This window comes from Cheilinus undulatus, linkage group 24 (assembly GCF_018320785.1).
Source record: "Cheilinus undulatus linkage group 24, ASM1832078v1, whole genome shotgun sequence".
Taxonomy (NCBI): domain Eukaryota; kingdom Metazoa; phylum Chordata; class Actinopteri; order Labriformes; family Labridae; genus Cheilinus; species Cheilinus undulatus.
The window spans coordinates 16,902,466-16,919,807 of NC_054888.1; the positions used below are offsets into that span (position 1 = coordinate 16,902,466).

General features: G+C 40.6%; 1 protein-coding gene across 3 annotated transcripts in view; it reads right to left on the minus strand.

Annotated features, from left to right (window-relative positions):
- The window catches only part of LOC121506286 (nck-associated protein 5-like), a 265,350-nt gene that overhangs the window by 117,343 nt on the left and 130,665 nt on the right, over positions 1-17,342 (minus strand). For all 3 annotated transcript variants that reach the window (XM_041782019.1, XM_041782017.1, XM_041782020.1), the window contains one exon: positions 2,981-3,044. In XM_041782019.1, coding sequence (XP_041637953.1) covers positions 2,981-3,044 — 64 coding nt within the window. The remainder of the gene's footprint in view (positions 1-2,980; positions 3,045-17,342) is intronic.

The following is a 17,342-nucleotide window of genomic DNA, read 5'->3' on the forward strand; positions in this document are numbered from 1 at the left end:
GCAGAGGAACAGCTGGGCCTGTGGTTAGAGCCTCTGCACGGAGGCTGCAATCAGCTGAGCTCTGCTTCGTCACGTGGTTTCACTCTCTGACCTCCCTGAGAAAATAACTGGAGGCGCACGGACAAATATGCAAACAGAAATACACGCTCGTGTACACGTTGACATGCAGATTTCCACCTCCTGAAATCTTTTCTTCTGCTTACACAAGATCTCTTAAAAAAGGAGTGAAAGCATATTATCAGCAGTTTCCAGTAAAGCTTAGCACAATGCGGTGTTGACAGGTTAAGCCTTGGCTAAAGCTTTGTAATGTTACCCAACCTGCATGTTCCTGAATACCTATTAATCCTGCTGAATGATTCAAACTTATCCAGACTACTGCAAACAAAGACCAAATGTCAAGGTATCCCATTGTAGAAATTAGCAATGCATGCCAAGACTGCACTGAATGTTTATGTTTGCTGATTTTTTAAATCAAATTTCCATTTCGCTCCATCCCAACCCCCTCATTTGGCCCTGCACTTCCATTTTCCAAGTCTTTTGGAAATCAAGGGATAGTGGAAATGTAGCTCTCAAATATCACGGTAAGTTGCACAATATTCCCAAGATACATTGCGACTGAGACCTTTTTACATGAGTTTTGACTGAAGCTTGGTTTCTTTGCTTTTCTGTTTTTGGATCTGATTCATTCAACCCTACGCCTCCATATTTCCAAGTCTTTCGGAACTCTAAGTAAAGTAGAAATCTAGCCCTCAACATGCCCTTCTAATTGGTCCAAAAAGCACCAAAAAAATCTCAAGATCCTGAATGTAAGGCGTGGTTCCTCTGCTTTCAGCTGTTTATAAACTGACTTCTTAATTCCAGACAGATTTGTACCTATTTTCATGTATGAATGCTATATTCTAGCTTATTCTTTCAGCCTTATACTTCCATATTTCCAGGTCTTTGGAAATCAAGAAATAATGGTAACTTTGCCCTCAAAACTTACTCCTAAATGTGCAAAAACTTCTTTGCAAAAATGTCTAAACCACTGGGCATGCTTGAAAGTAAATGCCTCTTGTGCATAGGACAAACTGTTGGTACCAATTCGTCATCTATAAAGTCGAATGTCTCCTACATACTGACGGCCATGTGCCCCATTCACTGTATATCACAAGCAGCCACATCACTGCACAAATGTAGCGGTATGTAGCAACATAGGCCTGGCTGGCGAAAGTTGGCGCCAGTTTTTGTGTCATAATTCTTCATTTACAGAAACTTGTGGCACAATTTCAAGTATGTAAACCTTACGTAGTACTGCTTTGATTGAAAACACTCAACGAAGGACCAAATGAGGTGGGCGGTACAACTTGCAAGCCGTGGGTCTGTGCTTCGCAGCTACCAACTATTTTGATTTGCTGTATTCAAGGCTTTATTGGTAATTAAAGCAAATTACTGCATGTAAAGTCATGTGCATAAGTTTTAGGCATGTAGGGCGCTAAGGATTCTGGGGGGGCAGAGTCCAGCTCGACACATGTTGACACGTGTTGCTCAACAGGAAAGGTCAAACTCAATTGCATCTCTTACAATTTCTTTCACAGATTGTTTTCCCATACCCCTGGTGACATGCAAAGACATCCAGAGCACGACCAGGATTGTGTCAATCCCCCTTGTTACATACTGACTACATCTACGCCCGACTCAAGGCTTAATTTTTGGCCCAAACATGCCTAAAAGTTCTGCACAGTACTGTATGTATGTACTGATAAACACTATTGTATTTATTCTTCTGCTGCTTTACACACTAGATATCTGGCTGATGTAACACCGCCATTTCTAAGTATGGGGTCAGTAAAATACAATCTGTCTATGCATCTATTAACAAGCTCATCTACTGTGTTAAAGCTTGCAGATGGTCCAAGAAAAAGTGACATGTCTGCAAAAAAAACGCTGTTTGAAATCAGACTGAAACACCCAGACAATGTGGTTGAGGGTTGCATGTGTATTCAACAGTTAGACCCAGACTGGACAAGGTGTTCTGGGCATGCTCCACAGCCACCACACTGGGCTGGATATCACCAGGTGTTTTCAAAATATCATTTGACATCCAACCAGCTTTCTGCTTCTTAACTTGCAAGCAAGATCAACTAGATATGCCCAATACTAAGATAGTGAAAGGAGGCAAATCGCCACCAAGCATAGCAGAAGACTAAGACAAAAATAGAAGCTTGGTCTAACTAATGCGACTTGACTGGACAGGGCGTTCTGGGCATGCTCCATGGCTTCCTTGCAAGCTTTTGACACCAAAATCAAAAGACATAAATGCCAAGCATGACTGTAGTCCTGTTGTCTTTGCCTTCAGACATTACCTTAAGAATTACAAAACATACAACGCCGTGAAACAGTTAGCGGCTTGCTAACTCTTGAGCACAGTCAACTGGAGAAAGGTCCATATGAGACAAACTGAAAGGGGGCATATCACCACCTATAGAAGTGGAGTTGGACACATTTCTGCTGATGCTTGTACACTAGGACAAGGACAGGACAGTGGTGTAAATGTGTATGAGCTTTGTGTCTTATACTCCATACTTTACGGTAGTTAGAACAACATTGCATGCAAAGTTATTTCCACAAGGCTTGGAAAAATAGCCAAACTCATGTTGTACCATGTTTTTGTGCAAGTGTTTCATATTCTACTCCTTGTAACTCTGTTCTAAAGGGCCACTATCCAGTAAAAAAAGGGAGGAAATGGAAATCCGGCCATTGAATTCCATGGATTTACGCACTCCGGTTGGATATTCCCAGTGCCTACGCACAATTCTCCAGTATTGTCTCCTTTCAGAGCGAGTGATGAAGTGTTGAGATGCCATAGACTGACTCGGGCCGCTGTGGTGGCTTGGCTGGGCTTTACAGCTTGTTTGTGGGTGTGTGTGAAGTGAGCATACTGTGGCTTCTCTGGCTTTGCACAGATTACAGGGGACGGGCAGTCTGGATTGTACTTTACCATTGTTCCTTCGCTCTTGCTCCGTGCGACTTCCCTCTGCAGGCGAGCCACGGCCAGCTTTTCCCTAAACGGAGGAGGAAGGAAGAGAGAAAATAAGAGTGAGTCATTGTTAAGTAGGTGATACAGGTCAGGGCCTACTGACACAGTCATTCTAAAGTCAGTGACACCCTTAATTAGCAGCAATTTGAGCATCTATTCCAAAAAAATCCAGCTTTTTACACCTACAATGCCTTTATTTCCTTTACAAATCATGAATAAATACTCAAATTTCAAATAAAAGGCTGTTATCTATGAAAAAGCAACACTTTTTTCTTCTATATTGGCCTATAAGCCACACAAGCCTCGCAGCAAATCAGCAGATAACACAGAAACACACTGAACAGACACACTGAGGAGACTGGGTCATCCTAACCACACACAAAAATTGAGCGCTTGCAGTTCTCTGTGGACAAAAATAGCTCAGGAGGAAACAAAAAGCAGGGCATCCTCACTCCTAGCAGACTCTCTCAACCTCTCCCTTACACACAAACACACACACATGAAACAGGCTAAACAAAGAAATTGAGTGTGAGCGTCCCGATCCATTCCCACGTGAGGAGAGGAGGGCATTCCAGCCTGTAATGGGATAAATCTTGGCACACTAGCACGGATAATAAAGACGCCTGTTTTACGGCTTCTCCTGAGGTATCACAACAACTGAAGCAGCGCGGCAGGAAAACCCGGCCTGTGCCTGACAGTCAGAGGAGAGAAAAAAACAGTGTTTGTTGAAAGGCTGACAGTCTGTTTTATCCAAAGGGGTTGAAAGTACAACAGAGAAAGAATTTCATGTGTCTGAGCCTTCGTAATCTGCGAGTTTAATCCCAAAAGTCATTCATTCTTAGGTCAAATATGCATAAGCCTTAATAAAAAAATAAAATAAGGTGTGCTCGATTTATTAAACAGGTCGACACAGCTTAAAAGCTACACAAGAAAAGAAAAACACTGCTGTCGCCAAAAAAACAGGAAGTGGACCTCTAAAGATGCACAATGGAAACTAAAATGTTAAACAGCTTTTAACGCGGTTTATAAAAGGTAGAAAACATCTCAAACTTGACTTAAAATTCTCAATTAACCACTTATTGTTTGATTAATGGAAGAAAAAGATGCAAAAATGTGGAAATTGGGGGCCATACTGGACAACTTTCAATAGAAAACAGTTTCTGACTACTCATTTGCAATAGCTAGCCTTAGCATTCAACCACTTTTAGCTAGCATTGCCACAGAGTTTGTGAGGGTATTTACCTTGGGAATTTGACCATTCTTCAAAACACTTCTTAACCTATCTGCACCTTAAAACTGAGAAATGTCCAAATGTAGACATGTCAGTATTTAGCATTTTTGATGAGTCATCTGCTATTGTTGGACAATAGCAAGTGTTAGCATTCAGCTACATTTTAACACTGTAAATTGGTAAAGTATTGGGGTTAAGAAGATGAGGGATATTATTAATTTTGTCAATTTTAGTATTGCTAAAAGTTGAATAAATGTGGCACTAAAATGTTCATATTCTCTGATTTCAATGACTCGTTGCTACAGCTAATAAAAGCTAGCATTAGGATTAACTTAGCAGAACATCCCAGCAGGGAGTTTTAAGAATTTGACAGAAAATTAAAATTCAACAACTTTCTGATTGATTTACAGCTCAAAAGACAGACCGAAGTAAAAATGCGGAGCAACACTGAACTATACGTTTTTGATGACTCATTTGCTACAGTTAGAAAACAGCTAGCATACGCATTCAGCCAATCTTACAACTTTGTCTTGGAAATAAAATGACACATTCTTCATTTAACCATTTCCCAATCAATCTATAGCTCAAAAGACTGATAAAAAGACAAATATGCAACACTGTATTTCATCATTAAACTGTTTTTGCTGAGCCATTTGCTACAGTAAGAATACTGCTAGCATCGGCATTCATCTACAGTTTAGCTAGCATTAGAGGTTGAAAGTGTTTAAAGATGTTACTTTGGGAATTTAACAAGTGTTCTTTTAATCACTCCTAGTTGATCTTCAGAAAAACAAAACAATTAGCCAAACTGAACCCTATTTCAATATTTAGGCATTTCCGCTGACTCATCTAACGACAGCTAACATCGGCACGCTTCCACATTTTAGCTAGCAGCAAAACTTGTTGTTTGGATAGTTCTTTGGATACTCTAGATAGTTATTTGGGATTTTGTCAAATATGTTTCATTTAAGCACTTCCCTGTTGATCTACAGTTCAAAAGATGGACAGAAGTAAAATGGGAAGCAACACTGAACTGTATTTCAACAGCAAACACTTTTACTGAGTCATTTGCTGCAGTTACATGACAGCTAGCATCAGCATTAATCTACAGCTTAGCTAGCATCAAAATTTGACACTCTTTGAAGATGTTGCCTTTGAGAATTTAACATATATTCTTCTTTTAACATGTTCCCAACTGTTCTAGAGTACAAAATGTGGAGCAACACTGAACTGTACTTTAATATTAAACATTTTTGCCGAGTCATTTGCAACAAATAGACAACAGCTAGCAACAGCAACAATCTACAAGTTAGCTAGTATGACAAGTTTACAGTTTTTAAAGATATTAACTTTAGAAATTTGACAACTGTTCCCCATTTAGCCACTTCCCAATGATCTAGAGCTCAGAAGACTCATTAACTCATTTGCAACAGTCAACATCTAGCGTTAGCATTCAGCTGCTTCTTAGCTAACATTCCAACTTTATAGTCTGATAAAATACAACAGAAGAGTATTAATATCTAGTTAGTGGAGGTTTTAACTAGCTTACAGTCAGTTAGTAGCTGGTGAAAGGTTGATTCTGTCTATTGTCTTACTAGCTAACAACCGCTACCAAGATTGGTATAAATAAGAATATAAACACGGTTAAAAGTGTATCTTGACTCAACTTGACATTGTTTCTTGTGCTAGAAGCATGAATTAAGTCAACATTTTACAACAGTTTTGTAGGGTTATGCTACCTAGCCAACTGTTAGCTTCAATGCTATGTTAGCTGTTGTCTAGCTAATGATATGTGTCCAAGACTGGCCTTTACTTACAATCCTCAATGTGCTTATTGCTTTCTTAATATAAATTCTTTACCTTCTAATGAAGCACAGAGACATAAATTATTAACTGTGTAAAAAAGAAAAAAAAAAATCAAACATTGATGCAATTTTAAAACTTTTAAACAGCATTGTAGCTTCCCTGGCTGTAGTTTGAATATGGTGAGTGAATTTTAGGTCATTAATTGGGCTAATTTTGTTCAAAATAGCAAATTGAGATGAGATACTTTGCCTGAAAGAAGAATATGAGGTTAAAAATTGAATTAAAGTACAAAGTTCAGTTGTAAAACAAAGCATAAAGGACAAAAAAATGAAGAAAATAACACGCTCTAAAGTTAAATTAGGACATGTATTGTGTGTGACAGTTGTTTTTGAGAAAGTATTGTTCTTTCCTCACAACAAAACATTGCACAGCACCCCACGCCACCTAATAACGTACCATGGGAGCTAATAAAGGAGTGTATACTGCAGACAGCCACAAGTAATCACAATCACCTGCACATTTTTCACATTTCTTCAGTGGAGCAGACACCCAAACCCCCTCGCCAACCTCCCACGTCTCCCCCAAAAAATAACTCATGACTAACGTCTCTGACAAGACATCATTGTTTCTGAGCGGCTTACCTGCTGGGAAAAACCCCCGGTGATTAAGAGACGGCCGGGGAGACGTATGTTTGATGGATGAATCCACCGTCTGGACTTGAGCTATACGATAACGCCGCTTCTGCTGCTGGATTCTGACATTTCTACCTCTGCGTGTTAACTCTAATGGGAGCAGACTGAGCGAGATTGTGAAAGACACGTTGCGGCGGTGACAAATCCGTGAGGAAGTTGAGCAAAGTGCCGACGCTGTGAGACAAGGAGGTGTGTTAGGGTGTGTTTTAATGTTTGTATTTGTGTGTTTTGGCTCATGTGCGTTCATTAATCAGGGTGTGGAGCATGCTTTCGTTAAATTTCAGGTGTTATTGATGTTTTAACGCGTAAAAATGTATGTGACTCTACCTCAGATTGACTCATGTTCCAGTTAAACATGTGTCTCTTTCTATTACGACATAATGCTTGAAGCCATTACACTACCTTACGAGAAAAGAAAAAAAAAATGTCTCTGGAACTCCTCACTCCAAATATTGTTTTGTTAAACAAGAGCAGCCTGGCATTCCTCCAGTCTGTGTTATGGCTGAGCGTCAGGCCTGTAAGGGGTTAAGTTTCAGCACACTTATGCACAGGCATGTTCCAGGAGCAACCGAGCATGAGCCAACTGCGCCCGGAGAAAATCATCGCCAAATATAGAGCAATTTGACATTCTGAGTTAAACGTAATTATAGTAACCAGCACAAGCAGGAGCAGTCAAAAACAGCGCTGGAGATGCTGCACAGCGCTCACCGGTTACATTTGGATCCAATTGGCACTGACGTTGGATTATGAAGTAGATTTGAACTGCATTCAAGCGCATATGAAAGTAATCTCTAATCCGCCATGTAATAAAAGCTTAGAGTGACATTCTGCTCTGAGTTTGTTGCTTTGCAATCCCAGATATAGATTGAGACGTTTCGGTCAGATACCCGCTTCATAGACTTTCACCAAATGTGTTCATCAAACTGCGCAGGACTCTGCTGTGTCAAGGCCTCATTTCTTATAGAAGGCAGACTCAAAGAGCCATGTATCTTTTATTTAATATTGACAAACCAAGTGCTGAGAATGGAAAGCCTACTAGGCTGTCCTGGATGTTCCCGCCATACAACAGGATGTCTAATCAAACATTCAATATCTTATGTTCTATTTCAGGAGCTTATGACTTAAGTTTAAGTTTTTAAACAAGTTTTGGTTCTTTTTAACACCATTTCTCCTGAAGATGAGGCAGATAAAATCCTTTGATATCAGGTTTTGACACCCTTACTTTATCCAATGAGCAGTAGTAGATAATAAGCAGGGCTATACATTAACAAGGATGCGGCTGACATGCATGACAAAGAGGAAGAATTGTTTCCACAGTGGCAGGAAGTTCTGGAAAAATGAAGCTGATAACAATGCGCTGTATATACTAGCTCTACACACTGTGCATACTGTATATATTTCACACTTGACTGTGACTAAATGGGAATTATTTCAGGCTACAGCCCAATGCCTTTACGCTGTACATCCGAGCATGTGATGAAAGCCCGAGCTGACAGTTGACCGTGTATACATTCCCCCTCTACCTCCTCCTCCTCCGCCGCTGTTTTTCTTCCTCTTTGAGCTCCAACATAAAGCTCGGCTGGGTAAATTCCAGCAGCCAATCAGGGGCGGTGTCGACGTGGACCTCCAGCGGTTCCCACTGACCTGGAATCACCTGATAGCACCAGAGGCCTCCGTGTTTGGGAGGGAGCCCAGCAGAGACACGAAGGAGTCGGCCAAAGCAGCTGTGAGCTCTTATGTTGACGTTTCTATACGTCAAAAATTAACAAGGGGAAAGGTTGCAGAGACATTAGTCCAAGGATGACTGCAGCAGTGTTGGCATGCCAAATACATACACGTGAAACTCCATAACCTACTGGATGAAGCCAAGAAGGCTTTGTTTTTAAGCTAAAGGTCAAACAGAGTGAGTTAAATTCAATGAGAAGTGTTCACCTTGGCTTAAAGTTCAAACAACACAAGTCTGCTCACTGCTATCACTGTTAGTTTGACTAATTTAATGCAACTTTAATTGCATACATGCCAGGTTATCAAATTTAAGATCAAAACTTGTTGATTGGACTTTTAAACTACCAGATGCTGCAGCCTAACAATGCATGCATACATTTTGCATTAATAGCGATGTATTTTTGGTGGTGACAGTCTCCAAGTTTGAACCCATGCTTCCATATGCATTAAAGTTCCTGCTCACATTCTCATCTGAGCCCATCTGCTGTCCACCCACACACATTTTTCACACCTCAGATCTCCTCTTTTCTTTTATCCTGCATCAAAAGCTCTACATCCTCTCTGCAGCACAAAGTGATCATGACACCAGCCTTGTTTCATTCATTGCCCCCCACCCCCTCCTCGCTCAGACACTGTGTAAACCCCGCTCACGCGTCTCCCCTCCTGCTCACGTTGAGACAACCCGGCGACTGTTTGCTCCGTGGCAGCAGAAGCGGCAGTGGCGGCGGCGTGCAAAGACACGATCTGTCAGGGCTGAGGGCGGATCAATCAAACGGAGAGCGTTTCTGCCAACCTGAGCTGGCATGTTGGACACCGTGTGCTTTGAAGTGCATTGTGGGAGGCAGCTGTGTTTTCATCGCTGCTATCAGGGCTCCTGCATACAGGTGGTGTAATCTATTGTACTTTGTTTGCTGTTAAGCACATAATGAAAGAGAAAGAAAGTGCTGTCTGCTGCGTTTTGGTTTCCCATTTCCCTCGCTGTCCTCTCCACCACCTTATTATCAAAGTGGGTAATCTCTTGTCTGATTTTCAGAGGATTAAACGCCACAAAAAAGCCCCGGCAGTCACTCAAGCTGACATCAGGATGTATAAAAGATGCATGAATATAAACAGTCTCTTAGAGATCGGCAATATTGAGCACATAGCATTCTGCTAGTTTAAAGTTGTATGTAAATACACCATACCTTAATATTTTTCTGCAGAGACATTACAAATACACAAATGTCCACCCTGACTCAAGGATATAAACAGAGTAGATCTTGGAGGTCAGATATTAAAAGACTGAATGGTTGTAAATAGACATCTATAAGCAGGCCTGCCCACAAAGTTGGCCAGGCCCCCGAAAAACAGAAAGTGTCCTCTCCAGCTGTGGTTTACTGACGATATCAGAGAATACATGCTTGATCAGTAGCATTAGTGCTAGCGTCCTGTCTAACACTTAGCTGACCTTGAAATTGAGAGTGTGTCGAACTATTATCTGTTTCAGATATTTAACCTTACTCATTTATGCCACTTTAGACCCCCTTCCATCTCTGTTTCTCTTTGTGCCTTTATTTGATAGAGGAGGATAGTTGATAGAGTCGGAAATGGGAGGAGAGACATGTGGTACAGGACCTCAGGTCAGATTCGAACCTGGGCTGTCTGCGTACGTGGGGCGCGCCTTAAACCACAAGGCCACCTGCGCCTCTTTTGGGCACTTTTTAACTACTTTTAACCTGTCTTTTCCCACCAATATGTACCTCTTTTTGTCTTTCTTTCACTATTATTGCTGCTCTTATCCATTTTTTTTTGTCTCTTTTAACTTATTTTTGCCATAATTTCCCTATTTTTTTTACTTTTACTCATTTTTGAAACTTTTTAACTGCTTTTCACATTTTTCCCATCCATGTTTGTCTTTCTTGGCCCATCTTTGCTGCTATTCCATTGTGTTTCTTTTAACCAATTTTTGCCACTTCTAGCCCATTTTGCCACTTTTTAACTGCTTTTCATCACAGTTTCCACCACCACCTTTCTGTCTGTCTTAGCTTATCTATTTTATCTATTTGTCACCATTTTTGCACCTTTAACCCATTTTTTAACCACTTTTTTGCTCATTTTTGCCACCGTGACCCTTTTGACCACATTTTAACCTCTTTTCACAATTATTCCACCCTGTTTTGCCTTGCCCACTTACCCATTTTTGCTACTGTCCATTTTTTTCTCTTTAAACCCTTTTCTGCCAACTTTACCCCCTTTTTTGCCACTTTTTTTAACAGCTTTTCGCCATGTTTTCTCCACATTTTTCCTTTCTTAGGACATTGTTGCTGCTGCTATCCCATTTTGCCACTTTAACCCACCTTCACATTTCTGAAACCACTTGTCACCACTTTTTGTCCATTCATTGACCACTTTTTCACCATTATTTCCCATCCATGTTCGTCCTTTTTAGCCCATTTTTCTGCTATACCATTTTTGTCTAATTTAACCCACTTTTGCCAGTTCTAGCCTATTTTGCCACTTTTTAACTGCTTTTCACCAATTTTTCTTTTCTCAGTCTATTTTTACTGCTGCTGTCCCAATGTTTCCACTCTGTAACAACTTTTCACCACCAGCCAATTATTGCCACTTGTGATCTTTGCAAATTCCCATGAAGTTATTTCAGTTCCGTCTACTTTATTCACAGCCATCCGGACATTTGTGCATTCGTGCATCGACATCATGCTTCGCTGAAATCTGACATTACGTTGCAAATGTTTTGGTTCAATGTTACCATCAACATTGTTAACTACCAAAAAACAGATCACAGATCATGATTTTGCTGACCTCTATGGGGCCCCTATTTGGCTGGGCCCTTTACCCCCCTTATGGGCAGCCCTGTCTATGAGAACCCTTTGAATGATTTCCTTCAGTTCTTGCCTGTATGTCTACTCTGACTCCAGGATGTACTGATAAGATTTGGAGATCAAGGATCATGTTCTTTCTGTCCAACATCTTTATCATAAGCAGAGGAATACAATCTTTTTTATTCAATCATTGACATTTAGTATACACAATATTGTCTCCCCTTTATCTCATTTGGCAAAATACTGATCTATGATGAAACTGTAATATAGGCCAACCCTACCCTCTCTCCAATATTGACATCAAGGCTTACAGGAAGCTAAACGTTTCAATCGTTTTGAACCACAACTGTACACAGAGCAGCCAGAAGAGATGCAGAAATGTTGGGATGAGTGCAGCGCTGCCATGCATTTATGTATTAGCGTCAGCACTCCTGCTGAGTTAAGAGCCCTGATACACACGCAAACCTCCATAGCAGCACACACAGAGCATCCATCATGTTCAGAGAGGTTTTCCAAAGGCTACGTTTTGGCTCCGACTTCGGACCGGTCATTCCCATCCTTAATCCTCCTCCGGCTCTGTTATGTAACCTCTTGCACCCATCCAGAATTTGAGCCCAGCCTCCAGCAGCGGGACAATGAGCTTACCGAGCCGTTTGATAAGTTATAACATCCAACACAGCCTCAAAGGATAACAGAGTAGCAAGTGCCAGGAGGCTGGAGTCAAGATGGGATGGAAATTTGTGAAGATGGGACTCAAAATGCCCAGATCTGTATCATTAGATCATGAATTTTGAGGTTTTGAGGCTCTCTTTACTTTTTCAATTTGGCAAATTATTGTGAAATTTTCACATCTTCTTTGTTTTGTCATTTCCATCATCTGGGTCTCTTACCATTGGGTTTATAAAAAAATGTACAAAAAAATGGTCAGCAAAGATACTTGGGTGGCTTAAGACATTCTTGGTGGCCCACCTAAGTGACATCAAAGTGTGTGCAAAGCAGTTATTTACTGGGTAAACAACATGAAACTGGTTTACAGAATGTGGCTAATGTTAGCAGTGCTTGCAACGACACACTTCTATGCTTCTTGCAGGCTAACGTCCACATTTCTGTGATGAATGTCATCACCCAAAGCTTCAGTTAAATGTAAGTGTATCCTGGCACAGCCTTTGGACAACTTTTACGCCTTTTTTGGATCGAAATAGCGCTAAACTACACTGTTCCCATGAGGCGCTATCAGTGCTATAAGTTCAAATTGTTTACATCGTCTTATATTGAAGGAAATGCTTGAAACTCTGGGTTTGGTGTATGAAAACTCAAATATTCAGTAAGAAAGATGCACCTGCCATGATGTGGAAGGCAAGTTTGGATCAGAAACTTTTCAGTTAGGGCTCAAACAGAGCCAAATTTGATACTTTTACATTTTTCACAAGCCAAATCAGGAAAATCTGCCTCAGTAATCTTTTGTCTTGATTCGTCTTTTGTGTAAGTTGAAATATTCTTTTATATTGTTTGGTATGGCCTTGTATTTTGGTCTTGTTATGAAATGTAATCCATCAAAGTTGTTTTTGTTGTATTTATGTAGCGTCAATTGTTAAGACACAACTAAAAGCCCATCTTTTCCACTGGTTTCATCATTTTTGTTTAATTCTTTGAAGAATCCAGCCGTTTTTATGTCTTGATGAAAAAATGATGCTGTTTCCCGTCTCACCATCACGCATCAATCGCTGTTTAAACATCTACATCATCAAAGTGTTGTTTCCTTAAGATGCTAATGAGCCTTTCTGCTGCCTCAGACTCAGCCTCGGCCCTCAGTGTAAACACATCATCTGTTCCAGGCGTCTGAGGGGCGGGGTCCCCACATCTGTGACCGTTCAATCAGTCCCAATGCATTAAGCAGCTCCAATCAATCACCGACGAGCTCAAACGTGGATGCCCACCACTGGGACTGACCCGCGCCTGTTCCCACAGCTGGTTCCTGACCTCGTGTCTCCCGCCTCAGGACCCTGTCTGCAGCGGAGGGCGGCGGAAAAAAACAGGAGCCACATGTCAGCACCTAACACGCCCAGACCAGCCACCCATCCACCCAACCAGGCAGGCACAATGAGCCTTACCTCACCATGGCAGACCATCAATTATTGACGAGGTGAAATGTGATGAGGTTCTGCTGTGTGCACACAAAGAACACACGCCTTTTCATGCCACCATGTGGCCTTGAAATGTCTTCACTGTAGGAAGAAGGGCATTTTAGGCCAACATATCTAGTCCCGGAAGCCTTTTGTCTGAAGTATTTGCAGGATTTCTATATTACAGAGGACAAAAAGTAAACTTTAGCTGCACATCTCTTCTGTAAATAAGATTATTGTGATAGATTCTCCTTTTGCACACATTTCTTAACACTTCAAAGACCACGGCAGTCATTTTGACTTCTTTTACATTTACAATACATTTAACTTTGTTGAAATAAAAGTAACAACACTGCTGTACCCTGACTTTTCCTAAAAGTATCTGTATTAGTGTCTGTATCCCATCCAGGCTGGGATGGTTTAAGGCTGTTATTAGCCAGGCTAAATGTGCGCTCTGTGGTGCTGATTAAGGGCTGGTTTGAGCAATTACAGGGGTTGCCATGCTAAGACATCATCAAAAAAGCATGCAAAATTAGCATTGAAAAAAACAAGCTGGTTTGAAACAAAAAACACAATAACAAAACAAAAAATGATATGACAGCAATCAGTGAAAATCGGCTTTGATGTAGCAGGTTTATTTTTAGCCTAGCTTGTAGCTTGTTGCATGTAGGGAAACGTAACATAACAGAACCTCAGTATTCATCAGAAAAGTCCCGCCAAAACTTTCCGGTGATCAGCCAATTCCACCCCCCAAAGTATATTTTTATAAGAAGTTAATTTATGATAATTGGCTTTAAATATCAAACTATATAAGCAGACAGAAGTTGAGTGTTTTATCATCATATCAGAAATAATTCCAAAAAAGTTGGGACTCCATAAAATGTAAATAAAAAATATTGCAATGATTTTCAAATCGTATAAACCCATGTTTTAGTCACCAAAGAACAAAATCAAACAGTCAGGTGTGAAACTGACATTTTAGTTTTGCATGAAAAAGATAAGCTTATTTTTGTGGTAGCAATTCTGATTCATCCGACCACAGAACAGTTTTCCAAATGGTCTCAGTATCAACATCTTATTCATGTTCTATTGTCAATAAAATGGAAAACTGTTCTGTGGTCGAATGAATCAAAACTGCTGCCACTAAATTCAAAATGAGCTAATATTTTCGATGAAATTGTAAAATGTTGAAGTTTCAACACCAAATATGTTGCTTGGTTTGTTATGAATAAAACAGAAGACTGTTCTGTGGTCGAATGATGCAAAGTAGCTTCCACTAAATTCTAAATAGCTAATACTTTCAATGAAATTGAAAAACGTCTTAGTTTCAACATTTGATATGCTATTTCTGTTCTATTAGGAATAAATAGGAAAATGGAAAACTGTTCTGTGGTTCAATGAATCAAAACTGCTGCCACTAAATTCTAAATGAGCTAATATTTTCAATAGAATTGTAAAATATTAAAGTTTCAACATTTGATATGCTGTTTCCGTGCTATTGTAAGTAAATTAGAAAAATGGAAAACTGTTCTGTGGTCGGATGAATCAAAACTGCTGCCACTAAATTATAAATGAGCTAATATTTTTAATTAAATGGTCATATTTTTCAGTTTTAACACCTAATATGCTGTTTATGTTCTATTGTGAATAGAATGGAAAGATGGAAAACTGTTCTGTGCTCGATTGAATCCAAAAATACTGTCCCCAAATTCTAAATGAGCGAATGCTTTTCATGAAAAGGCAATATGTCATAGTTACAAAATCTGATATTTTGCTCATGTTCTATTGGGAGTAAAATATGGTTTTATGAGTTCATTGCATTGTTTTATTAACACGTTACACAGCACCCCAACTTTTTTGGAACTGGGATTGTAGTTAAAACGTACCTTTTTGCGTCATCTCATTTCTTAGAAAGGAAATAAATGTACCGAGTATCAAAAGAGTTTGAAATCTATTGGTTTCAATAGATGACCTCTCATGGTCTGCCTCACAGGTATGGAATTCAGGCCTCTCTAGTGTTAGCATTTAAGCTGTTCATCTACCCTAAAACTGCCCCAAAACCAACAAAAATGTGGGTCATCCAACCCCCCAGACGAAGCTCCACCCTTCTCCTTCTAATGTATGGAGTTGTGTATTTGTTTGAACATGTGCGCACCAGTAATGCGGTCAAACTAGTTGAGATGTTCGTGATTAGCGAGATTTATCCAAAGTCAACAACATGTTTAATGCTCTGGGCTTGTTTTTGCTTTCCCGTCGTGATAAGATCGAGCTCCTTGGAGAGTTTCAGCTCTGGAGATCTTAATTACACCGCTGCAACTTCACAGCGCTGACCTATATTGTAGTTTTTCTGACAAGATTGACGGGTGCAATGACAAGTGTGGAGCAGTTCGTCTCTGCACAACACGAAAGTGAGGGCGCAGATTTGAATGCATCACTTTGTAGGTCAAGATCAGACCAAATGCACGCGCTGCATCTTCAAACTTCTGAAGCAGCAAAAATCAGACATGAGGATTCCTCCGAGACTCCTTCTGAGCTCAGAGGAATGCGCTCGCCAAGCGTGGATTACCCCTGCATGACTGTCTGTCTCCCTAAATGTTTTCTTATTCTTTGAGCGGGGCCTGACCTCGATTGTTTCCAAGCCACAGACGCATTCCTGTCCAGACGAAACGAAACATCTCCGATGAGCAGATGTGCTTTAAAAATGGCTGCAGCACCCACCCGCCCTTTGGCCCGTCTGCCTCCCTGTCTGCCAGCCGGGTTTACTCACCAGCGTCGTGGAGAATGAGGCGAAGACACAAGGGGGCAACTCATAAACACATGCATGAACTCACATGTACAAACACACAGGAAAGGATCAGCAGAGACGAGCACGAGTTTGAATCTTTTATGTCCAAATCATAAAAGAGAGATGACTCCAAACTGTAGAGCTGGACCTGAACGAGCACAGATATGAAGATGTGTTGATACAAAACAAGAGAGTCAGAGATCTCCCCAAAAGGCAAGGAAAAACCCTCGCAGACATGCCTTGTTTTGAAATGGAGCTTATCAAAAGGCATTCCCAGCCACACGCTCGCATTCCAACAGGTAATAATCCAGTGCGTCTGTGTGTTTAAGTTTTTCCAGTGATGCTTGTCTAGCACATAATTGAGTTTAAGTGAAGCACAGTTCCCACTGGACTACAATTACCTCGTGATTTAGGAGTTTGCTGGTGGTTTGTGAGGTGCACATGCACAATAACAAGGCCTGCTTTTTCTTATTTTGGGAGTTTAGTTTCAGCCAACATGTCTGCATACATACATGAAAAGAAAAAGGGAACATGTCTGGAGAGTGGTCCCCAATTCGCCACTTTTGGAACAGTGTTAAAGGATGGTATCTCTGGCTTTTGGATGGCTAAAGGCGGCCTCTTAAAAATCCTAGAAAAGATTTGATTGGTATCTCAAAATCTCAGATAGTAGAGCAGTAACATCTGAAATCTCAGTGACATAGAGACACACTAGAACAAGCTAACTGGTTGCTAATTTCTTGACTTGGGGACTAACCCAACTGACCTGGTGGCAGGCCTGCACTCAGGATCGGTTAGGCCCCTGAAACCCAGAGAATGAGCCATACCCAGCTGTAAGTCATTGATGATATCAGTGCATGTGTGTTGGATCAGTAGCATCGGTGCTAGCATCCTGCTTATTTATCTGTGCTCCTATTTCACCTCTTTTCACCACATTTCCATCCATTTTTGCTGCTTCTTTGACCCCTTTACCCCCTTTTTGCTGCCTTCTGCCCATTATTGCCACTTTTTTGCCGCTTTTCACCATTTTTTTCTGCTTTTTGTCAATTTTTGCTACTTCTTTTGCCACTTTTAACCTATTTTTGCTGGGTTTTTATCCTTTACTGCTACTTTGTTTTTCCCACTTTTAACTCTTTTGCTGC